Raw genomic sequence first — 26,847 nt, 5'->3', positions numbered from 1 at the left:
AAGTCTATATTTTTGTGATTTATAGCATATTTCAAAGGAGATATGAAAAGAAAATAACCAAATATGTTGGCCATGATCCTTATACCATGAAGAGGGCTGAGTTTTTTACTGAATTAAAGTATATTTGCCTGTCAGAGGCGGTAGATATTGTATAAGCTATGTCACACAAAAACTACAGTACCTTATGCAAGTATTTTATTTATATTGTAAATAAAGTAAACAACAGCCGTTTTCTATAAATAGAACATTTGTTTATCAATTATACTCATTATAATTGATTTGTGTTTAAAATATTAACTGTATTTTCAACTTTTATGAGTAATATTTTATTCAAATATGCTACACATGCCTGCATATAAAGCTATATACAAGCAGAAGCCATGAAACAATCAATTTGTAAAAAAAACAAAAAAAAAACATTTATATTAATATACATATATTTCAGCTTGTTCAGCAACATTGCTGCAACATTTTTCAGCTTCGAATGTTCTTGCCTTAAAAATGTGACCTTTTATAATGCATTTATAAATATACACATGTACAGATATAATGCATGTGTGTAAAGGGAGTAATATATTAAACTATTTGATCAGCCATTTAAACTGATATGTATCAATTATAACATTTGACTAAACAGATTAAATATGAACTTTAATATTTTTTACATTTTCTGAAAAATACGCTGGTTCGTTTGCTTATAGACCATTCAGAAGAATGTAAACAATAGCCATGGTCTAAACTTATTTCCCATTATATATAGCTTCCGAAAATCCTGAAAGGTCCACATATTAATAAATAATGTTACGACTGCTGTTTTAACGTTAGAATATGAATAAATTGCTTCTTATTACATTTATTTAAATAGTTTGAAATACAAGCAGAAAATGTTCATGGGCTAGTGACATCACCACATTGAAAAGTAATACAAAATCCCTTAAAACCAGAGAGCATTTGCACAGCAGATGCACAAATGTACATTTCTTAACTGCTTACTTTGATTGAATAATGCACTGTCTAGTGCACTGCATAGTTATAAAGCAATATATAATCTATATCTGAAATCTCAAAATGATACCAACTGTCAAATTTTTGATGGTTAACTTTTGTAATTTTGACTTTTAAATTGATCTGTATGAATAAAAACACTTCAAGCGAGACTGTATTGCATCTTTACAGTACCTGTGACAGATTGTGTTGATTTGTGAAACATCTCATAAAATTTGGAGAGGTAGAGCACCATAATAAGCTTGTCCGGTCCCCGTTCAGCATCCATCTCTTTCCCTGTGGTGACTGGCTGAATGCCAAACTCTCGCTCGGCCACGTCAAACGCCAACTGGTTGTTTTTAGCGCAGTCTGCCTCATTTAGAGAGTCAAAATCACTGGAGGAACAGACAAAGAAGAGAGAGAGAAAAAAAAAAACATGATATTCAGTCAGGCCAAGATATTGCAGGAAAGGAGGGTAAAACATTTAACATCATCTCTCCTCAGTTGATTGACTACATTAGGAATTGCATTTTTTTTATATAAGATTTCCTAAAAATTTAAATGTTTACATATGGAAATGAGGCATTCAATTAAATATGAGCTCATTTGTATACATTTCTAGAAAAAATCTGAGCATAATCATTAACTGTATTCAACCTAATATTGATCAACTCATAACATAATCAAATTATTATTATTTACAGTTTTACATACAACAATTCTGTGTGGTTCTTGAATCAGATTGGCATATAGCTTTTGTGATTTTTGCCAGTAACAGCACTCGTCCAGCCTCTTCACCCTTTAGTATTACTCCGCCCATATACAGCGACAAGCAGAGAACACTTTACAGTTTAACAAATATTGCTGCTGTTGGACAACATAATGTACATTTAAGCTTTTTTAGACGAAAATGTAGTTGTTTAGATTGTAAATATGCAGTTTTATTATAAGAATAGTGCCTATTTAAAAATATTTATAATTTCTAAGAGACGGCAAGTTGGCAGCTATTAGCCTGTCATTGAGCAGACCAAAGACGGAGGATGTTGTCCATCCACAAGACGGCGACAGAGACCGCATAATAAGCCCTTAGAGGAGGAAAACTACAGCATAATTTTAAACTACAGCTGATCAAATCATTAAAAAACTGGGAAGTGATCTGTCTTTTCTATGTTGTAGTGCTGTATTCATACCATAGTAGTTGTAGTGTGTTGAGTGTGAGATGGGACTTATCTAAAAGTCTTAAAACTGGAGATGGCCAGATGTTTCTAATGAGTTTACTGTTTTCGCTACTGCAGACTAGTATAGTAAACAGAAAGAAAGAAGAAATGCCTGCATGTGTTTAGCATTTTTCCTTATCGTGAACACAGCAGCAATCTGGTAGTGTTTGCATTTCTTTGGCTTTTTGTGGGTTAATTATTGTGATCTCCCGATTGCAACAGAGACATACTGAGAAATTTCTGTAGACTGAGATGGCATTTCATGCCGTTTAGCCTTATAATCTTAAAATGTGAGCAAAATCACCTGTTTTGTCATCAATTTAGACATCACGCTGGAGAATCATTCAAATACTAGCTCTAAAGTAATGTTGGTGATTGAGCAATGGTTATTGTTGTTCTGATGTCAGCTGCAGATGTGAATGAATGGCGGATGAAAGTAGTTCCTCTTACAAAAGGATTTTGAGACTCTCCGTGTTTGAATTTCTTTTTCATATACACGATTATGCTGTCGAACTATTGTATAAATGCAATATCACACAATTGTAGCAGTGCGATGTGGCTGTATATCATCACTGGTGGGGCACCATGGCAATGCACGCCTCGCCTGAATATGAAAATTCTAAAAACACATTTTTTAAATTATACTAATAATTTTAAATGAAAATCTGAACATTGATGAAAATTCTAAAAGTCTTTTGACATTTTTGACATTAGAATCAAAGGTTTTTACAAAAGGGAATTTTGGGAATCTTTTTCATCTATCCATAACTCAGAAAATACAGTAAAACAGTCAAGAAATAAATATTTTTTATTATCTTTAGTATTATAAAACGTATAATAAGGCAATTGTGTATAAAGATATGGTGTATGCAACTGTACATGGAATTATATACATGGAATAGAAAACTTCAAACAAATACTGATTAAGTGAAATAAAAGAAACAGTTAATAATGTATTTTGGATGTATTCTTTTCATAAAACTGAAAAAAAAAAAGTCAAAATCTGAAAGCTGACATATACCTGCAGGCTCTGGTCTCAACTGATATCCTCTGTTCTTGTATTCTGTATCCTTGGTGAGCAATAATATTTGTTGAATCTCCACTCACAAAATGGTGTGATGAGCGGATGAACTGATTTATGATGAAGTACATTACACTGTGAGTTTCGTCACACTTTCTTTCATTCCCAAAACTGACAAGATTTACGACAGACGTAAATAGAGTTTAAAAAAATATGATGCAATCGATCCAGCCTAAATCATGATGCAAGCTGTTGTTTTGATTTGTGAGAGAACAAATTAGGACTTGCTTGTTTAAGCAAACTAAATTTTCACTTCACTATTACTGTAGTTACTGTTGATCTTGTCACCTTATTAAAGTGAATACTATAAACTTATTTTTGGCACAGATAGATATACGAGGTAAATATTATTTTTTAAAGTTTTTATGGCAATTGTAAGCTTGATTTTACAATTCAGGATTATTTTTCTCCTCGGAATATTGAGAATAAACTGTGAGATTTAAACTCCAATTTTTGGTGAAACAAAAAAAAAGAGGAAAACTGTAAGATTTAAACCCAAAATTAAATTAAACTCATTTGTCAGAAACTGTTTAAAAAAAAGTCTTAAGCCTTTTATTTCTTCAAATCTACTTCCTTTTATTTAATTTCTTTTTAACTAAGCCAGAGGTGAAGTTTAGTTGAAAAACCGAAGCCGTTGTCTGTTATTACTTGTTTTAATGGCTTTGAGGAAGGAGGTTCAGTATCAAAGAGGAGCAAAATAATAGAGCACTTTAGGGACTGATCATGAGACTGAATCAATATGCCAGTGTATGCGTACGCGTGTGTGTGAGAGAGAGAGTCTCACATAAGCTCGGGCCGCTGGCGGTGGATGAGGGCACACAGAGCCAGGCCGCTCCTCCAGGAGGTGTTGAGGTCAGTCACATTCACTCCTCTATAATCCTGTGTTTGATTCTGACACCACAGCAGAAGCCGACCTGGACGCACCTCCGACTCTGAAAACAGTCAATATCATTTTTTATTAAATCAAGTGCACACTTTAGTTATTCATTCATTCATTCATTCATTCATTCATTTTATTTATCAAGTGCAAACTATAACAATGCACAAAAGATGCAATGTATAAAGTTCTGTTGAAAAAGTATATATATATATATATATATATATATATATATATAGCTTTTATTTCTAAATTTCAAATAGTGTAAACAATACATATTAAGAGATTTGTGTGAATTTGATGAATTGTGTTTTTATTGGAGGCAAGTAAAAAGAAAAATAATCTGTTTAAAGAAATGCAGTATCAATATTTTGTCTTTAAAATGAAATGCTTTAGTTTAATTTACTAGACTAATATTTAATTGCTTTGCATTGTTTTTGACAACTGTTGTGTATCTGCAATGCTTTTAGTCAACACTTGGCACGCAGAATAGATAATTCAGCCCATAATGAACAAACTACATCATGCATCTGATGCATTTTTTATGTCACTCTATGAGTGTTCAATTGGGTTGCAGTCAGGGGATTGACCTGGCCACTCCATTACCTCCATCCTTTTCTTGAATAACCAAGTTGTTGCTTAATTACTTGTGTGTTATGTATCGTTGCCTTGTTGAAACGCTCATTTCAAAAGCATTTAATCTAATCAGCATCAGAAAAATAATCTCTTCAAACACTTAAACTCTTTCATAATACATGGTAAACAATAAATAGGCCCAATACCACTGTATTAGAAATATCCACATACAGTGCACCACTATGATTCACAGTCTTCACAATGTAATGAGGCTTGATTTTGTTACCTGGTAGTTGTCTGATTTATTGTTGGTGACCACTAGCCACGTCAGTCTATTTTTGTCTTTGGATGAGAAATTGTGTTTCTTGGCAAATTTAAACAGATTTTACCTTATTTTTTCAACAATGGTGCTTTGCAGAGAATTCTTACTGACAACTGAACTTACCTCAACCATTTTCTGACTGTACAGTAAGTGCACATATGGGTCATTTTAGATCATGTCTGATCTGTCTGGACATGATGATTAGACCTTAGATTTTAGTCATGCTTGTTTTTTGTTTGTTTTCCTCTTGTGTTTATCTCAGGGTTTTTGTCACTTTAAAGCAACTGAGATCATTTTAGATGAACATATAATTTGCTGCATTTGTTTGTTTTCCCTTCGCTCATCTTCAATCAACTTTACTTAAATTGCATTGTTCTCCTGAACAATGTCTGGAATGACCCATTTTATGTAGTTTTATAACAATGTCTGATGTTTCTCCACAATTTAGGGCAATGACAGCTGTTTATTTATTCACAGATTAAATGAATTAATTCTCTCAAATGTCACACTGCTGTTATTTTATACACACAAATTCAACATTTCACATATTGTTCTTCGCTGTTTTTTTTTTTGCTATGTTTTATAAAATGGTAATAAATTATTACAAAAATCTAGCTAATCTTTATTAGAAAAAAAAATTCATCTGGACAAAGTCATAAAACGTTGATAGAGAGTAGTAAATCTATTATGTAAATTTTTTTTAAATAAACCAAAAATAAATTAAGACCCCTGTATGACAATATTTTCATAACTGTTAATACTTTGTCACTCATCCATCATCAGCATCAATGACGGCCTGTAGCTTTTCCTAGACTTGCTGCAGCAGCTTCTTCACTTCCTGACAGTTTTTAAGTCCTCTGCATTAATCAGTTGTAGGTTTAACATTGCAGTTTGCTGTCCACATTTGCATAAATCAATTTTAGTGACCTGCACTGAATAGTAAAAAAAATAATAAAGTCTGGTTTCTTGATAATTTTTAGTTTAATGTGTACAGACAGACAAACAGAGAGACAGACACACACAGACAGACAGACACACACACACACAGACACAAAGACACACAGACACACACACACACACACTAATGAGGAACAAATACATATTTAATCACACATACATGCATACACTCTATATGATAAATAAATAAACATGCATACTTATTGCATATATTAAATGTTTAGCATTTTATCTGAGTGTACATCTCTCACCACACACACAATATTTTTTGTAGTTTGTGCACTCTATAGGATTAATAAAAAAAAAATGTTTAATTACAAATTACATTTTTTACATTTAAAATATTATTTATAAATGAATGACTTTCTTGTATGAAAGTCCAGTGTGTACCAGTCTGAATGGTAAAGTTTACTAAAAGCACGTCTCCGTTTCATCATGTAACGTGACTCTTCAGATTGAGTAGAGGGTGTGGAAATCATTGTTCTTGTGAGGACGCATCCAGATGAACAAACATGGACCTTGTGGTGTCAATACATCATATTTACAGCACCAAATACAGCATAATAAAACCTAAAAGTTCAAGTTTGGAGATGAACTCAGATCAATATGTTGTTTTATAAAAAAAAGCTGCACTAATCATCACTTCATATTGCTTTTTTGGTCAAACTTTACAATAAGGTTCATTAGTTAATGTTAATTAATGAATTTACTAACATGAACAAACAATGAACAATACATTTACTACTGTATTTGTTCATGTTAGTTAATGTTAGTTAATGAAAATACAGTAGTTTATTGTTAGTTCATGTTAACTCATGGTGCATTAACTAAAGTTAACAAGCATGGACTTGGATGTTAATGATGCAGTAGTAAATGTTCAATTATGATTAATAAATGCTGTACAAGTGTTGTTCATGATTAGTTCATGTTAGTAAATGCATTAACCAATGAACCTTATTGTAAAGTGTTACCGCTTTTTTCATCAGTTTTATGCAGAAATGAGGCGCATTGCTGTGCAAATGCAGTGATTGGATGATTTTGCATTGACTATTGCAACTGCAGCCTCTGAAATAATGGTTTTGACGAACCCAATCATGCAGTGAAATCTTTGGTCATCTTAGCGAAAATGTACCTCGTCTTGAGATGCTGACTGATCTGCGTGTTTGTCCACTGCGCTCCAGACTACTCAAATCCTGTTCGCCGCTGATGAACAGATGCCGGACCTGAGACACATGTATCAAAATAACAGATGAAGACAGATGCAGAAACTCTACTGCAATCAAGCATTTAGAATCAGTAAGATTTGATTACGTTTTTAAAAGAAACCGATTTTGATTGCCAAGACTGCAAGTATTCTGCAAGTATCAAGAATGAAATATTAAAATGACTATTTCCTTATTGAATATAGTTTTAAAAGTTACTTATACATGATTCAAAGCTAATTATCAGAATAATTACTCCAGTCTTTAGTGTCACATGACGTTTTGTACAGATTAATCATTTTGCTATATAAGAACATGAGTATTAAGTTTATTTTCCCTGTATGTGTTTTTTTTTACTCTGAAAGTGCATTTTATAAATACCTAATGACAACTATTTGATCTAAAGCTCTTCACCTAGAAATGAAAATTGTGTTGTGAAATCACCTTTATGTCATTCCGATTACAAATTAAGGTATTTGGACACATTAAAAGTCCAGAAAAGGACGCAAAAACATTATGAAAACACCCCATGCCACTTCAGTAATCACTGAATCAATCTGTAATCATATGAGGCTCCAAGAACAATTTCATTTGCTAAAAGACAGTAGAAATTACTTTATTTGCTTGTCTGCTGCATCAGATCATGATCCATGCTTCCTATGAGCAATATGGCACTTCCATATAAGCTTAGTTTATAGGCAAAAAAACGAGTCCTGTTTAATTTTTTTATTAATTTTTTGTAAATAAGTGTTTTTGGAGCTTTGTATGATTACAGTCGAACCACTGAAGTCTTCATGGAATGTTTTTGGTTTCTTTTCTGGACTCTGAATGTCTCTGGGCCATTGCTGTATAATGAGGGTCAAAGAGCTCCAGGTTTTAATCTAAAACAATCTGAATTTGTGTTCTGAAAATGAACAAAGGTCTCAGGGGTTTGGAACGACATGAAGGCGATTATTTAATAACAGAATTTGAGTGAACTAACCCTTTGATGTACTACTGAAAGAAAAAGACCAGAGGCCAGAGCACATCAACAGCCAATTTTCAATATGTTATAGTTTATAAAAACTGGCTGCATGAAGTAAAAACTCCGGTCAGTGTTGTGGCTCAGACCTGATGTGGCCGTACGCAGCTAGAGTTGAGGTTTGGGTAGCGTGTGGCCGGGTCGATGGTGTACTGCTCAAAGTTTTTGGAGATGTTTTCTGCAGTGGTCTGGGGAAGCAGCCTGTAGATGCTCTCTCTGTAAAATTAATATAAGGTCACGGTAGAAAAATGATGGGAGTTGATTGTTGACTGGAGTGATGTTGTGTTTTCTCACCTCTCGGACAGCAGATCGAGTGGCTCTTTCCCCTGAGCCCAGCCTTTGATCATCCAGGCCGTGTCGAAAGCAGCCAGAAAGCCTCGAGCGCAGCCTGTGCCCATCGGCCAGAAAGGCTGGAGACACGCACAAAAATAATGATAATTATAATAATAATTTTAGACATAGAAGAAACACACAAAAATGTCCAAAATGATGGTTCAACTTAAAGGCTGTGTAATTAATCTATGAAATAAATTTTTGAGTTTTAGGGTTTTAAACATTTAGGGGAAAAAAGATGTAAAGTTAATTATTAATTTAGGTTGATAATATATACATAATATTAATTGTAAAATAAAAATACAAAGTTAAAATTTTTAATAAAAAAAAAACTTTTGATCCGTTCTCTAAGAAAATAATGAAAATCTAACTGTAAAATAATTATAATGCAAAATTTTATAAATTTTTAATAATTTAATTAATTAAAAAGATTAGTTAAAAAATTTGCAAATATTTAGATTACTGTATATACACAACTAATATCACATGTGTGATTGAAAGTAATTTGATTTATTTATAACAATAATGTTGGCATAAAAAAAAACTTTAATTGAATTTGAAAATGTATAAAAGAAAGAATTTCTTTTACTACTATAATAATGTATAAAACAATCATCAAATAATTGTTTCTAAGAATATATCAATGTTGAGCTCCATGTTGAGTTTAAATATAAAAATATTTATATATTTAAATTACATAAACAAATTGTATATATATATATATATATATATATATATATATATATATATATATATATATATATATATATATATATATATATATATATATATATATATATATATATATTACAATTTCTTTATTTTCTTGTTTCCCAATTAATTTGGAAAAATTTATAAATCTTTATATAGATACAAGTCATAAATTACTAATTTTATATATTTTATGACAATTCTAAATAATTGAGAACTAACATACTCAAAATATAAAAGCACAAAAAAAGTTGCCTAAGATACAGAAATATATAGAACAAACATAATTATTCAATTAAAAAATATATAGTGTATGTGGTGTCCGGTACCTCCAGCAGACTGTCTCCCACCAGAGCGACTAGCAGCTGCCGGTGGCTCTTCTCTCGAACCAGCGCTGCGTTCTCAGACGCATACATGCAGGTGAAGTCAAACATGGCCACATCCGGCTGCCCGTAGTGATTGATAGCGTAATCCAGAGATGGCAGCTGGTAGTTTGTGCCAAAGTCTGCAGCCTCACGGGCGTAAGACAACAGAGCCTCCTGGTTCACATTATCAAAGGCCAACAGCCTTTCAGTCTCAATGTAGTCCTGAGAAAGACAATACAGAACAAACTGAAACAGTGCATAAAACAGAACATAAAATGTTACATTTGAAATACAAATGCCATTTGATAAATTGTAATTTAAAATTTATTATTATTATTATTATTATTTTTTTTTATATACACATTTGAAAACTAGTTTACTTTGTTTTAACTGTACAGTACGTATTGGCTGTATTTTATTTAAGTGTTCACTTGGTTTCATGTTTTATTTTTACATGTTTATTTTGTTTAACATAAGGATTGATTTTATTCCAAATGTATGCATTTCATTTTTAAATGCAACTATTGTAATTTATCAAATTATGAACTAAACTATCAAATATTTTCATCTTATTGAATGTAATGTATTGTAATTGTATTTTGGCGTACAGTTTGCTAAATATGTCAATCAAAATACACTTTTGAAAGTAACAAAGCGTGTCTTCTTAATCATTTTATCCTAACTGAAAATATTTGATTTAATTTTAGTACTTCATTTTTATGCAATGTAAAAAAAAACAAAGTAACATTTAATTTTAGTTTTACATGTATAAATGTTCGTATTTTATTGTATTTTTCTATATATATTTTATTTTCTATATAAAATATATTTATTTAATTTCTTTATAAAATAAAAAAGAAATTTGAAAATTTTATTTCATAAATATATTTTATTTGATAAACGTATTATATTTTATTATATAAATGCATTTTATTTTATAGTTGCATTTTATTTTATACATGCATTTCATTTAATTTATTTGATAAATGTACAATATTTTATTGTATAAATGTATTTTATTTCATAAATGTATTATAATTAATTATATAAATGCATTTTTTATAAAGGCATTTTATCTTATCTTATAAATGCATTTTATTTTATTTTATAAATGCATCTTATTTTATTATGTAAATGCATTTTATCTTATTTTATAAATGAATTTTATTTTATTTTAAAAATGCATCTTATTTTATTATATAAATGCATCTTATTTTATTATATAAATGCATGTTATTTTATTTTATAAATTCATCTTATTTTATTAAATAAATGCATCTAGTTTTATTTTATAAATTCATCTTATTTTATAAATACATTGTATTTTATTAAATGCATTTTATTTTATACATGTATTTTATTTTATTTATTTATTTTATAAATGTATTACATTTTATTTTATAAAATAATTTTATTTTTATTTTTTTATGCATTTTATTTTAAACATGTAATTTATTTTATATATTTTATAAATGTATTATATTTTAATATAGAAATGCATTTTATTTTAGTTTACACATTTACTAAATTTTATTTTACACATTTATTTTATTTCACCTAATTTTATTAAACTTTTATATAGCTCCTTTCTGCTTACTGAAATCAGTTTTAGCAGCACGTGCCGTTCACGGTGTTAAGTAACCACAAGTAATCCAATTTAAGTCATGTCAAAACAAATGGCCAAAAATGAATGCAAAAAGCAGCTTAATGTTAAGTGGATTATTATGCACCGTCATTATCATAAAGTGGCTTCATCATCCTGATTTCTTCAATCTCCACTGAGAGTCTCTGTGCAGGAGAGTTTCGCAACAACTCCAAAATCCACAGAGATACAGTGAGAAAGTCCGTCTGACACAGACTCAACACTGGACTTCCTGATGTGGTTTCTTCTCAAAATAAACATGAAACTGTTTGCTCTCAGAGTCAAATGACCAGTGTCTGGGGTGCAGGACTAATAAAAAGCATATACAGTACATACACCTAATACATATATTATAATATCAAATTAAATGTCATTTTATTTTTACCAAAAAAAAAACTGCTCTTACTACAATTAAACTGAAAATATTTTATTTAAAAAAAATGATTTTATTTTATGAATTCATTTCATGTTGTTTTATAAATGTATTTTATTTTTTACATTTATGTTATTTTTTATACATTTATTTTATTTTGTACATTATTTTACTTTTTACAATTATTTTATTTTATTGGGTTTAACTTTATTTAATTATACTGTTATAGCAATAAAATGCAACAACTTTTTTTATAGCTTCTTTCTGCTTACTGAAATCAGTTTTAGCAGCTTGTGCTGTTCACAGGTTTAAATATTCAATAAATATATAATAATCTTGTTCACATGCTTTAAAATGCAATAAATATATAAGAATATCAAATTAAATAAAATGACATTTTTATTACAACTGTTATTCCTACATTTACAGTCAGACAAAGTTTATATAATCATAGCTTTTAGATCAATAAAAAGGAAAAACAACTAATGTATTTTAATACATTATTTAAATATACACAATTAAAATGGTAATGATTAATGATTAATCATGAAATATAAATAAGATTAAAATATTTATAGGATACTCAAATATTATACATTTTTAAATTGAATAAATATAAATTTGCTAAATGAAATAATACATTTGAATCAGATAAAAAAGACTAAGACTTTATATTAATATCAAATATTATTATAGCTTTGTAAATGCTGACATTATAATGTTTATATAATGTATATTGCATAATATATTTTTTAAAAATGAAAGTTTGATCCATCCACACACACACACACACACACACACACACACACACACACACACACACACACACACACTATGTACAGTTGAAGTCAGAATTATTAGCCCCCGTGAATTATTAGCCCCCATTTATTTTCCCCCCAATTTTAGTTCAATGGAGAGCAGATTTTTTTCAACACATTTCAACACATTTATAAATCATATTTGACTAGACATATTTTTAAAACAGTTCTATTCAGCTTAAAGTGACACTTAAAGGCTTAACTAAATTAATTAGGTTAACTAGGCAGGTTAGGTTAATTATACAAGTCATTGTATAACGATGGTTTGTTCTGTAGACTATTGGAAAAAATATAGCTTAAAAGGGCTAATAATTTTGACCTTAAAATGACTTTTAGAAAAATTTAAACCTGATTTTAATCTAGCCGTCATAAAACAAATAAGACTTTCACCAGAAGAAAAAACATTATCAGACATACTTTGAAAATTTCCTTGCTCTGTTAAAAATTATTTGGGAAAAATTTAAAAAAGAAAATAAAATTTAAAGGGAGGCTAATAACTCTGACTTCAACTGTATGTATGTATTTTTAATCGATCTTAATCAAATTTAAATTTGAAATTAAATGCTATATTTCAGGAGCTGAAAAAAGAAGAAAAAATAGCTCAATGTAAAGGTATGTTCTGCTATGCATAATATATTATTTAGTAGTACTTTACAATACTTCGCAATACTTGCAAACTTATTTGTTTATAAATATTTTACTTATGTATCATAGGTTAAATATGCTAAAGTTAATAAAAATGAATACACTCAAATATACTTTTTTTGTGCTTTCTTCACACTGTTTTTATACCAGTAGGCCCAATATTTTTTTTATCTTACCTAGGGCACCTAAACCCTAGGGTTCAGCACTGTGTGTGTGTATATGTGTATATATACATATACTGTATATGGTCTTCAACAAAAACAACTCACATTAATGATGACACCCTTGTCCAGCAAGCTTTGCTTCTTCGCCGTCATGACAAAGTAGTGCGTGTTGTCCTTGTAATAGACAATGTTTTCCAAATCAATCCCTGTATAAAAGACAAATGAGCTCTATTAGCATGACGATGATGTGCTAAGTGTTTAAATGAGCTGCTGGTATTTTATGAGTCTCTGCGCAAGATGAATTGAGCTCTACTATTAACTCTGATGACTTGATATCTAAAGTGACATCACTCCCAGAAGAATAACACAAGCCAGTCTTGCTCATCTCGCACTTTAAGACGGATCATTACATAATAATGCTAATTGTCTGTCAGGGTTTCAAATATGAAGTCACTTGTATTTAAAGAAAAACATGAGTGTGTCACCCATCTTTAAATACATTAGCTCTTGTTTTTGTGCTATTATGATGCTATCTTAAAAGCAACACTCCACATTTGTTTTATAAAAGAGTGGATTCATTTTTGAGTCTGACAGGAACACTTTTAGCTTAGTTTAGCATAAATCATTGAATCAGATTGGACCAATAGCATAGTTTTCCTATTTGAAGCTAGATTATTTTGTAGTTACATTGTATACCAAGACTAAGAAAATTAAAAGTTGCCATTTTCTACATCGATATGTCTAGGAACTATACTCTCAATCTGGTGAAATAATCAAGGAATTTTGCTGCTGTATCATGGCTGCAGAACATGACTAATCTACAGTGGTTTTAAAGAGAAAATGGCATGTAATGCATATGTATATTAAATATGTATTTTACAAAAGTGCGGTGACATATTTTGAGTTTTGACATTATTGAGCTAGTTTTAGTCTATTTTTAACATGGCTATTAAATTTTGTAGTGAAAACCTGGCAACCCTGGTGTCTGCACTTAACAAATAACCAATACAAATGATTTTTTCAGAATGTTGTTGCACCTAAATACCTTAAAATGTAACCGATCAAGTCAAAGAGCATCTGCAGCTAATGATTCATTGATTCAAATGATCAGCTCAGAATGAGTCACTAGTTTAATGATTCAGTTTATTTACAAACGGATTCAAAATTAGTCAAATACTGGAAATCCTAAGAACTACAGTACAGTACATGAAGAGTCTCTTCCAAAATAAACATTCAACAATAAACTTTTACTACACAAGTACATAAAATATTTATAATTTTGCACTTTAAATTGAGTAAAATTTTTAAAAATTTGAGGAAGATATGTACTTTGTTCACCACTAATCAATAAAAAGGTATTTGAGGTACTTATTATCATGTGAAGCAGGTCATAATAAGGAGTATAATCTCACCCGTCTCCTCCTTGAGTTCCAGGAAGAACTTCTGGTTGAAGATGAAGGCCACTCCGCTGATCTCCTCCACTTTGGCCTCGGCAGTGGTGTTGCGATTGACGAAGTTGGCAGTGATGGCGATGGCTAGTTTACCTCTGAACTCCTTTCTCCTGAAGCCTGGAGCAGAAACAACATTAGGCTACGTTTGCTTGATTTGGCTCAAACTTAACATTGGTGATGAGCAGACATGCTCATTCACACTAGAAGCATGATTGCAAATTGCTAACAAGTTGGTAAACATGAGGTAAGATGTGCTAGCAACATGCTATTACATGTTAATAATAAGCTTACCATGCAAGAAACATGTTAATATCATGCCAATCAATGATTACTAAATACTAAATATGCTAGCAACATGCTATAAATGCTAATTTTCCCTAACAGTATGTTAAACTGTGCTAAGAACAGGTTAACAATGTGGTAGCCCTATAGCAAAACTGTTAAAAACATGCTAATATAAGTGCTAAACCTGCTAGCAACACGCTAAAACATATTAGCCACATGTAAAACAATAAACATGTTAACCCTTGCAACATTTTTAACATGAAAATTATTAACAGTAAAATGTTAAAAGTGCTAGAAGCATAATAGCATAAAACTTGAAGATTTCAAGTTACTTTAATCTTTCAAGCACGGCTTGGTCAGGCTAATGGTACAGTTTGTCATGGAACTTTTCTTAGAATTTTTTTAGAACCCTGACTTAAAAAAGAGAGAATACTGATGTCTTTACATGTCATATGTGATAAGATAGTTGTTTTAAAATATGGTCAACATATGTAAAAACATTTTTTGAACAATCAATAGATAATTTGAATGCTAAGGCAGCATTTTTTTTACTCAAAAATAATAGTCCAAGGCCTTTTGTGCCTCATTGACCTGCATTTGCACAACAACAAATTACACAATACTCTCTTTCCACCATTTTGTGTGATAAAAGCAACATTATTACCTTTTTGTCTCATGGTAAAACATATGCACCAAGCACTGCAGTACAAAAAAAAAAAAAAACAATTCACACGTCACAAGTGTCTAGGTGTAGTTTATCATGGTTCAAAGGTGTCTTGTTGTGACTTGTAAGTCTGAACTAGGATCAGTTGCTCTTTGAACACCAGAGTCTAACTGTGTCAGTGGGAAGTAATGAAAGAGTCGCACTTCACCCCTCCTGGGACGGGTTAATAAACTTCCTGTCTAACACAAAGAACTGAGCGGTGCTCTGAAAAAATAAGAGACCGAATGTAGGACACCGTTTTTGGAGATTGGAGTCACTGGGGCAATTTTTCTGACTGAGTGAACATGTTAAAGCCTTTTAGTAGGTTCATTAATGCTTGAGATAATTACATCTCTTAAGATGAATGAACAGAAAGTGCTAAATGTATGTCATTTACAGAGAATTTCACTATTCAGGAAGGAATTTAAATCTTTTTTTCGTTTGGACCATGACAGAAAATGGGGAGGGGGGGGGTTGATGGGTAGGCTTATTTATGCCCATTTAAGAATCATCATTTACATTTATTTAAAGAGACAACAGATATAAAAATTATAGCTTAAGTAAAAACATGTAATAATAATGTTTTATTTTTGATATATAAATTAAAAATATGAATTGTCTGAGTGACTAGCAATTCTGAATCAATTTTCTAAAGCTCAAAATAGGTTCTTTATTCAAATTAGATCGCAATGGTGATCGCAATACAAAGATTTCAAACCTAAACAAAAGCATAGTAACTTAAACTCGTTTAAAATGTCAAATTGGAAAGATGTATTTGCACAGCTGAAGAAAAAAAAATACTCCAAGAATCAGATCAGATCATGAAACCTCTAAAGATTCCCACCCATATGATTCCCATTTATTTATTTATTTATTTATTTATTTATTTATTCATTCATTTATTTATTTATTTATTCATCCTTTTTTTGTACTTTTATTTTAGTAGTCTTTTATTTCACACACAGCGATAGTGGTCATTTTGAACTGTCACTCACTGTACATTAATTTAATAATCGATAGTTAGTAGACACAGTAGATAATGTAGTAGATGCATGAGGAAAATCATTTTATAATGAAGGTTTTTTCTGTAGACAATCGAAAAAACACATTTCTTAAGGGGGCTAACAATATTGAACTTAAAATGTTTTTCAAACAATTAAAAACTGCTTTTATTCTAGCCGAAATAAAGAAAATAATACTTTATCCTGAAGAAAAAAAAGTATGGGAAACACTGTGAAAAATCCTTTTGTTAACATATTAAACATAATTTGGAAATTATACTATTAATGATTTTTTATTACCGACAATACTCCTTCACCTGAAAACATCATAATATCAAAACTACTGTGCAGAATCAAATCTAAACAATTAATCACCATCAAGAGTGCTTCTCCTTCCATCTGCCCCGATTATCACATCAAACTCATAGTCGGAGACAGGATTATCGGCCGGCCGGATCTCAGCCCTCCATCCCTGCCCTGAAATGCAAACACAGGGTCAAACTGAAAAACACTGAACTCCTTTTATGTTTATTGCAGATTTCAAAATACAGTAAGTGTGTGAAGCTGCCAGGAAAAAAAAAGCTTACTAGCATTTGTCCCGGTTCTATCCTTTTTTTGACATCAGGCCAATGATGCAATACATAGCAGAAGAGGTGTTACAGACCTAAACGACCCCTGACTTTATATATAGCACACTACTGAGAGTTTATCATTCACACAATGCAGACTGCTGAGTGCCACTGACGCAGAAAGGCGGCACAAACTTTCTTGGTATCAGTAGTGTGTGTATGTGAGTCTGTGTGTGTGTGTGTGTGTGTGTGTGTGTGTGTGTGTGTGTGTGTGTGTGTGTGTGTGTGTGTGTATATGTGTTGTCAAGGGTACATAGTGGGAAGGTGTCAGTTTTCATGATCTGCTTTGGCCCTGCTTTTGCTTCCATTAATCTATGAGGATTTTTTTATTAGGAAGTTACAGCCATTCCTTGGTAATCCAAGTAGTGTTAAAGCTGAGGCTGGGCCAAAAAATTGATTTAATAAAATTAAAATATTAAAAAATTAAAAATAAAAAAATATAATAATAATAATAAAAACAATAAAACACACACACGCATACATACATGCATACATACAGTAGAAGTCAGAATTATTAGCTCCCCTGAATTATTAGCCCCCATGTTTATTTGTTACTTAATTTCTGTTTAGCAGAAAGAAGATTTTTTAAAAACATTTCTCAGCATAATAGTTTTAATAACTCATTTCTTATAACTGATTTATCTTATCTTTGCTATGATGACAGTTAATAATATTTGACTAGATATTTTTCAAGCCACTTCTATACAGCTTAAAGTGACATTTAAAGGCTTAACTAGGTTAATTAGGTTAAATAGGCAGGTTAGGGTTATTAGACAAGTTGTTGTATAACAGTGATTCGTTCTGTAGACTATCGAAAAAAATATATAGCTTAAAGGGACTAAAACTTTTGACCTTAAAATGGTTTTTAAAAAAATAAAAACTGCTTTTATTCTAGCTAAAATACAACAAATAAGACTTTCTCCAGAGAAAGAAATATTATCAGACATACTGTGAAAATTCCTTTATTCTATTAAACATCATTTGGAAAATATATATATATATAAAAACAATTATAATTTAAAAGGGGGAGAATAATTCTGACTTCAACTGTAAATAGTTCAGAAATACAGCCTAAAATACAGTTTAAATACAGTAAATAAATGTTTGTTTGTTTTTTGCCTGTGATCTCATTCTTCTTGGTGTGTGTGGTTATGTGTGTAAAAGGGTGTACAAATCCGCCAAGAAATGACGCAAGACGCAAGGTAATAATTACCCAGGCCATTCCAGAGCACATGAGGTGTAAAGAAAACAGCCGAGTGCTCTGTTGTGTGCATTTATAGTTGTTTTGGGAGTTTATGTTGTGATGCCGTGCGACTCATGTCTGTTAGGCTACACTGTGGACCGTAAATAAAGCACACAGTGTTCAAATGGTCAGTTAATTACCATCAGTGCTTTGGTCTTCAGGCGGCTCGAGAAGCTTGACAAACTCCACGTTGACATGAACCTCCACCCCAACAATGAGAGCGATCTTTAAAAGCATGAGCTGCAGCTGACGAATACCTGGAAAAAGAGAGGAGACATAGTTAATTCAATAGTTTTATTTATTTATGTTTTAATGCCATATCAGCAGCATTGGCTATATTCATGACAAAACATTTTCTAAAGATACATATATAACATGCAATCATATTGATTTCTTAATAAACATTCATTACACACACACACACACACACACACACACACACACACACACACACACACACACACACACACACACACACACACACACACACACACACACACACACACACACACACACACACACACACACACACACACACACACACACACACACACACACACACACACACTGAAAAGAGTCATATCCAATCTTTCAGTTTGATTAATGATAAATACTTAAAAATTCAAACATTTCCTGTAAAGCATTTATTACATAGGTCACAAATAGTTTTTTCTTTCCCTTACAATAAATATAACTGTGCAAGTCTTGAGTGGGTTATTCAATAGAAATACATCTTAAAGATATATTTTTTGGAAATTTGCATTTATTTGACAGGACAGTAGGATAACAAAAGTGAATGAAAAGACAGAGAGAGCAAGAAAGAGTGAAAGCGAGACTTAGAATTACGTTAATGATCCCGTTTTATATGTTATAGCACATAGTTCGATTAACATCCTTGCGTCACTACACTATATACGTTTCCGCCAGAGTTTCATGCAATTTCGAATGTTTAATTTTTAATTTGTCGACTTTAGCTGAAGTTGGCACTTTCATGCAGGAACATTTCATGCATGCCCTCCGTGAAAAAATGAGATATTGGATGAGAATGAACTGCTAGAAGAGTGTAGTTTTAATGGAATTAAACACTCTGCATTTCAAGATGCAGGTGTCTGTGGTCCTTCACTGTGCAGAGAATAGTGTTAAACAGCTGTGTGTGTATAGACTAAATACGGTGAAAATCCTACACTATGGAAATAGTTTGATTGTTGTTTCCATGTCTGTACTGCACTTCAATAATGCGACTAAAAATCGGTATACTCCACATAATTCAATTTCTGTTTAGTTCGATTATGACTTTAGTCGGATTAAGGTAATCAAAAAAGTTTACATACACAAATACACACAAAACAGCACAAATAAACAAAGTATTTAGGGATGTCCAGATCCGATCATGCGCTTTCAGACTCAATCGAAATCGGACGATACCTCTCAATTAGGACTCGAATATAAATATATATATATTTAGAGAGAGAGAGAGAGAGAGAGAGAGAGAGAGAGAGAGAGAGAGAGAGAGAGAGAGAGAGAGAGAGAGAGAATGTCTGCAGTCTGGAGGTATTATAAAGTTGATGACGAGAACATTCCCATAGTAAACGGTGAGATATGCTTTAAGCATTTAAAAAAATATATATTTACTGTTGCGCTAAACTCCTAAAGTGAAGAATTTATGTTATTTATTACTTGATTGTTCTAGCCACTTCACAGAAGTGCTGTTTGTTAACGAAGTTGTTGAATGTTAAGATAAGGTGAATTGATCAGAATTCGCAGGTATTGCTGAGACTTTGCCTAGAGCCTGCCGATTCTGTCTTTCAATAATCACTGGAATCAGAAAAGTGGATGCTTCAAACACATTAGTAACTGTTTCTTCGCTCCTCTTTATAATATTTTTATGCATTATAGAAGTATTAGATCAGGTTTTGGTATCGGTTAATATTCAAAATCAAGTGACTCAGACTCAAGGGCAAAAAAGCCTGATCGAGACGTCCCTAAAAGTAGCACAACAAAAAAACACACAACACAACCCAATCACAAAAAGCAAAATACTTTAAAAAAATAAATAAAACAATAAAAAATAAAACAGCAAAAACAAACAAACAAACAAACAAACTTGCAAACAAAACATGAATCACAAAAACATCACAACCAGCACAAAACAAAACAAAAAGATCAGTTGAAAATGAACAAAACAATGCAAGCTCAGAAATACAACATCAAAACTTCTGCAAAAACTAAAGTACAAACAATAACAAGACACAACAAAACAAAAAAAAATGGAGCACAAAACAAAACCTGTGATCCTGCCTTCCACATGCAAAGTCAAACAAGCACTGTAGTCTAATTCATAAACAAATGGCTCTCATGCTTAGTTTTTTTTAAGAATCACTCTAAATACTCAATAACACAACCTAAGAAATAATCAGTTTAAATCAAACACCAAGGCAGGTACATATAAACACGTTAGGCCTGCACAAACTCCTATCAGACAGCAACCAGTATCATTTAAGAGATAAGCATGGAAAAAGACATTTGCATAATCCTGGCTGCTCTGAATGTTTTACATCTCTTTTGGCTGAGTCGCACTCGTCTTATCTCAGAGCTCATAAAGGACAGCATATCAGACAAGAGGTTCAGCCAACAGAGCTTGAAAGAAAAAGAGCATCCGAAAATCTCGTCTAGCGAATCCCTGCATGTGACTGCAACATCTGATAGTCTCCTATACCGTGAAACTGTATCTTATTTTCCTATTAAGCTATGATTAAAATGGATATCAGTGAAAAGTGTTGTCAAAAAGAATAGCAGTGAGCACATTTAACCAAACGTTATGCTATAACAAAACAATTGCTTATTGAAATTACCAATTTTCAAGCTTTAAATGCAAAGCAACTAGCAGGCAAGTAAACCATGATAACAGTTAGTTTCTCTCTTAGTAGGGATCTCAATGATGTTTATTTATTGCAACATCAGCAACTTAAGGTCATTTTGGGGCAAGATCAATATAGAAAAAACTTATAGCACATAACTTCCATAATAACTTCATATTAGTGCAATATAAATAAAAAAACTGATGTCAATAATGTAATAATTTGTGCATCCTACTAATTTATTTCAGTTATGTTCCGTAAGTCATTAAAAACTAAAGAAAAGTACTGATAAATGTCTGCGGGAAATGTATAGCTCAACAGTATGAATCTCTCAAGAAGCAGCATTTTCATTGTATTATTTCAATTCAAACTATGGGTGTTTAATTATAAGAAAAAATCATAATCATAATTATTTTGCTAAATATTATGGCAACGATTATTTAAAAAGATTAAGAATGGGCCACATGAACAAAACCTTTTATGATGATTAATTTAAAATCGCTGTTACTTTAAGAGCCACACGGATACGAAAATCTCTCCAAAAAAATGCAACTACTAGTCACAACGACGCGTAGCACAAGCTCTGTGATTGGTTTGCTTGATATCAGTGACGAGTGTTGGTGGTGCTGACAGCCACGAGCCTGATGGAGAGAGTGTTTACAAGTGTCGAATCCTGTGAAGGAGCTCCAGATGGAGAATTTTGTTTTGCCTTTACTTGTGAATAAAGTTGTTGCGCGTCTGCCGGTTCCCGCCTCTGAATGAGTGAGTTTTAGCTACTTGCACGTTAAAAATAAATAAATACCCGTGTAGAAACTTAACACAGAGGAACATAAAAACCTACAGCTGGCTAGCTTTTCACAAGTGTTATTGCAGAGCAACACAATCAGCATGCAGAAGTATAAATGCACGACTACACGCAAGGCAGGCGCCGTGGGTCAGGCCGATCACTCGACACAAAAGTATAAATCAGCCTTTAGGCATCCGTTTTCTTTTATGCTTTTAACACATTCTTATACACTTAAAAAAATAATAATAATATTAAAATAAACGTAATAAATAAAGCATGCTGCATGCTGTACGCCATTACATGTCTTTACTGATTTACACTTGAAACAGCTTTGCAGAGGAATGAATGTGAAAAGCCAGCTCATGAAGAAACGCAACTATTTGATGTTTTGTCCGTTTAGTGGCTAATTTGTACAAATCCATAAAAAAATTACGATTTTTAAAAGGTGGTGTGGCACCAACATTGGCAGATGAGTAAAATGTATTTAAATGTATAAACTAGATCATACAAATTTATGCGAATTCCTCACAGAATCAAAAATGTACTTATTGACGTGAGAAATGCTGGAGACTGCTGGAAATGGGGCGGATTATGATGCAATAATCCTTTTTTATTTTAATAATTGCTACATTGTGATTGAACGTGTGTTTATTTTGGTTTCTGGTTAAAACGGATGCAACCTACTGATGTGGTCTATGGATCCAGCACAGAACTTTCCATAAAACTTCTTGGCTCCAAGGTTCCTGAGGTCATGGATAGTGTAAGGCCAAAGGTGCAGGACGTTGTTTCTGGAAAAAGTGTCCCTCTTTTCAATCACCACCACCTTAGCGCCCAGCAGAGCCAGCTCTATGGCAGTCCGAAAGCCACAGGGGCCACCACCGATGATCAGACACTGCGGAGACAAGATACGCAAACCATTATTAGATGAAGCATGAAAATTGGCTTTTTTGGAGCTATAAAAAAATCATTTAGGGAATCAATTTGAATATTTTCTGAATCTGGCAGATTGATTAGCTGTAGACTGTAACAGTCATCTGAAATGTTGTTGAGAATCAGGAAGAGCCTTGCATTTACAAACACAGAGTATCTTTAAAGTATTGGAAAGCAATTAACGTTTTCCTCCTGTAGAAAAACGTCATAAGAACAATGCTTAGTGGCTCAATGTATTACAGCAGTGTTTTTAAAAGTCTAAACACTTTATTGATAGTGTATAACTAAGCACATGTGGTCAAAACACAAACGAGTCGGAGGTAATTCAGTGTTAAGAGTTTCTCCCAAAGAAAAGCCTGTCTAAGCAAAACGCTAGCAGGCATCTATAGCTCCGCTCACACTCTGCCACTGTTCCCTTGTTTGGTACCCCCCGGTCAGTGCGAACAAAACACAAACAAAACACTTATAGCTTCTTGTGCGTTCTTCAGAAACCAATAGGTGACATCGCGGATACTATGTCGATATCTTTTACAGTCTGTGGACAGATGACTTCACTTTACGGCCAATCATAATCAGTTTGTGAATGCCCCCTCTACTGGCACAATTACACAGTTGTTATTGGTGAATATGAATTCAAAATGAAAGCATAGTGTAAAAATAAATAAATAACTCTAAAAAACAACAACATTAACAAACAAAAAAGGAAAGAACAAACAAAAATGTCAAAAATAGAAAAAGGTAAGCATGGAAAAATACACTAAAGACTTATGCAAAAACAATGAATACAAAATATAAAAACACACAAACAGAATCAAGAAAAAAAAAGTCCTAAAAAAAGAACAAGATAAGCAAACAAAACGCACAAAAACTAAGCACAAACAACACACACACACACACACACACACACACACACGCACACACGCATGCATGCACACACGCGCGCACACACACACACACGCGCACACGCACACACACACGCACACACGCACACACACGCACACACACGCACGCACACACGCACACACGCACGCACGCACGCACACACACGCGCGCACATGCACACACACACTTTTAGGTTGAGAGGGTGTTCCCCAATGTTGAAACTGTTCAGTTTGAAGTGACATTTATGTGTTCCCCCTTGGCTTAAATTGCATTTGTTTTCTCTCATTTGGACCTGTTGGAACGTTACAGTGAACCTCACCAAATATGGTGTGTATGAATAAATCCATAAAAGGCTGCAACAAAGGAAAAAACACTTATCACACTTTTATTACTAAGGGTGTGTAAGTGCGAACAGACAGGCCATACTGAATACAAAATAAATAACTGCACTAAGTGTAAGAAAATTTCAAAGGTTAGAGTAATGCAATATCATGATCATTTATGTCTGAAGCTTAAATATGCAATTCTTCTTTTATTTCATCCTTTGTACATGAACAACTTTAGATCTTGGCAAACAACCAAGCTCCTTTTATGGAAAACAATTTCTGCCATGACCCTTTATCTCAGTCCTCAGTTGATGTTCCCGGCTTCCTGTGGGATGAGTCAAAGTCTGCATGTTTCCTGATCACTGGAGAAAACCCTCATTTTCTGCTTCAGACACTACTGTGGGTTTTTCTGTGCCAGAGTGGTGCTAACAGCAGCCGACCTGGATTCAAAAGCCAAGATGAGGATTAATCTCACAGTCTCTGAAGCATGGAAAGACCACCGGGATAGAAAGGCCTGAAAATGGGGGCATGTCCGGGATCACTAAGAGTCAGATTTATGAACAGTAACAGCTCAAACTCTCTGGGCCTCTCCCATAAAAAAATGACAAAAGATTGCTGGAAATGTTCCTTCTTTTTTATTTTATTAATTATATATATATTTTGAATAAAAAAAAAACATTGATGATTTTTGTTATTTAGACAAGTAAAACAATCATGCACATGGTTTGGATATATTGAAGGGTTAAAACAACAACAACAACAACAACAACAACAACAGTGTCACATTTTATTGTTTTGCAGCCAAAAAAACTAAACAAACGACAAATTAATTAGAAAAATAAAGAAAAAAATAATGAAAACTAAGAGAATGTTTCTTTTACTGCGCAGAAATATCTATAAATTTATTATCTAATGATGCTCTACATGAGTTCCATATTAGACACTTTTTTTCCTGGAAACCCTAACGCTTATATCAAAACTAATATTAACAAAAACAATAACTAAAACGTGAAAAAGTCTAAATATATATCTAAATGTTAAACGTGATACAATTAAGAAAATTGTCAGAAATAGCATCCAAAAGTCTGTATATTTATAAAGGGAGCTTTTCGATAGTTACATTTTTATATATTAATGTCTCCATATGGCATTATCTGCACTTTAAACGTTTGGCTCTGGCAATAAAATCCCCTCAAAATAATTAAATAATACAAAATAAGAGTATTAAACAAAGTATTACATTGATTTTCTTGTCGGGATAATAATAAAATCAACACTTCAGTCAAGGTTAATATACTGTAAACAGGGCTTTACGTTAACTTTTTTGATCACCAGCCACTGTGGCTAGTAGTTTTCCAACATAGCCACTCACCATTTTTACTATCCACAATTTTGTTGCTGGAAAAATATATTTTATATGCATAAAATTAGACTTTGACCTTTTATTTAAAAAACAAAAAAAGTTTTATCTACAAAGTCGAACTCTAGCCTGCATTTCAAACGCACACACAATGACCAATCAGGATCAGCTTTCTTTGTCATTTCGCAGGACTGCTCCATTGACAGTGGAAAAGACCAAAAAGAAACCCAAAAATCACTAAAGTCAACTAAAATCACTAAAGTCGACTAAATAATGCTGCACCATGCAAAATTGATAAGAAACCTAAAACTGTAAAGATGTGTGTAAATTTGATGATATGGAAGCATTTTTGTGACATTAAGATGAAATGTTAAACTTGACATTGTTGAAAAGAAAACAGTTATTAAAAATAAATTATGCAATGTGAAATATTTTTATTTGTGTGTATTTATATAGTCAGTGAAACATGTTTCAGTGTTTATTAAACGTATTTGCTTATTGTCTATTTTCTTTTAAAGTCTTTAAATTTTATATTAAGCCTTGAAGGGAAAATACTTAATTAAATTCATGGGACATAATTCAATAAATAAAGTTCAATAGTTCATATAAAGGATCAAATTCAATAAATATTACCATATTAATTACATAAAATTAACATCTGCATTGAATAAAATATTTGGCACAGCCTTATGCTTAAATTAATCAAGAAAAATATATTCATCCTAAAACATGAAATGTTATAAAAAGCAAAAATGTAACTTTCACAAGCATCAACATGTTGTTACAACACAAATTTATATATTTTGTGATTGTATTTCTTGATAAGTAATCCTTCAATTAACAATCTGCCAGATAGAACCTTATAATTTCAAGCGAAAAATGACTATTTAGGATGAGAAGATTCTGCCCTGTTTATTTCATCCCAATTTGCAAATGTAAGAGAATTTCGATTATTTACAATTAGAGCACTATTAGGGTCTCTGTCAAGTTAATGTATGAAAGAGAACTGTTACACACATATTGTTTGCTGTATGGAATGCCAAAACTTTGAAGCTCGATATCTCAAAATCATTCAGAACGCAGATAGAACCTTATAATTCTAAG

General features: G+C 32.0%; 1 protein-coding gene across 27 annotated transcripts in view; it reads right to left on the bottom strand.

Annotated features, from left to right (window-relative positions):
• mical2b (microtubule associated monooxygenase, calponin and LIM domain containing 2b) overlaps positions 1 to 26,847 on the bottom strand; it is a 135,499-nt gene that overhangs the window by 62,286 nt on the left and 46,366 nt on the right. For all 27 annotated transcript variants that reach the window (XR_012399945.1, XR_012399942.1, XR_012399944.1 and 24 more), the window contains 11 exon segments: positions 22,930 to 23,137; positions 18,741 to 18,857; positions 17,104 to 17,205; positions 14,701 to 14,856; positions 13,394 to 13,494; positions 9,611 to 9,868; positions 8,532 to 8,647; positions 8,327 to 8,453; positions 7,147 to 7,237; positions 4,067 to 4,214; positions 1,180 to 1,379 (listed from right to left, as the gene is read on the bottom strand). Coding sequence is in view for 22 of the 27 variants with exons in the window: in XM_021470514.3 (XP_021326189.1) it covers positions 1,180 to 1,379; positions 4,067 to 4,214; positions 7,147 to 7,237; positions 8,327 to 8,453; positions 8,532 to 8,647; positions 9,611 to 9,868; positions 13,394 to 13,494; positions 14,701 to 14,856; positions 17,104 to 17,205; positions 18,741 to 18,857; positions 22,930 to 23,137 (1,624 nt within the window). In the remaining 5 variants the exon portion in view is untranslated.

The sequence above is a fragment of the Danio rerio genome, chromosome 25 (genome assembly GCF_049306965.1).
Source record: "Danio rerio strain Tuebingen ecotype United States chromosome 25, GRCz12tu, whole genome shotgun sequence".
Classification (NCBI taxonomy): Eukaryota; Metazoa; Chordata; class Actinopteri; order Cypriniformes; family Danionidae; genus Danio; species Danio rerio.
Note: the sequence above shows the minus strand (reverse complement) of the source record. Positions and strands in the feature narration are given on the sequence as shown.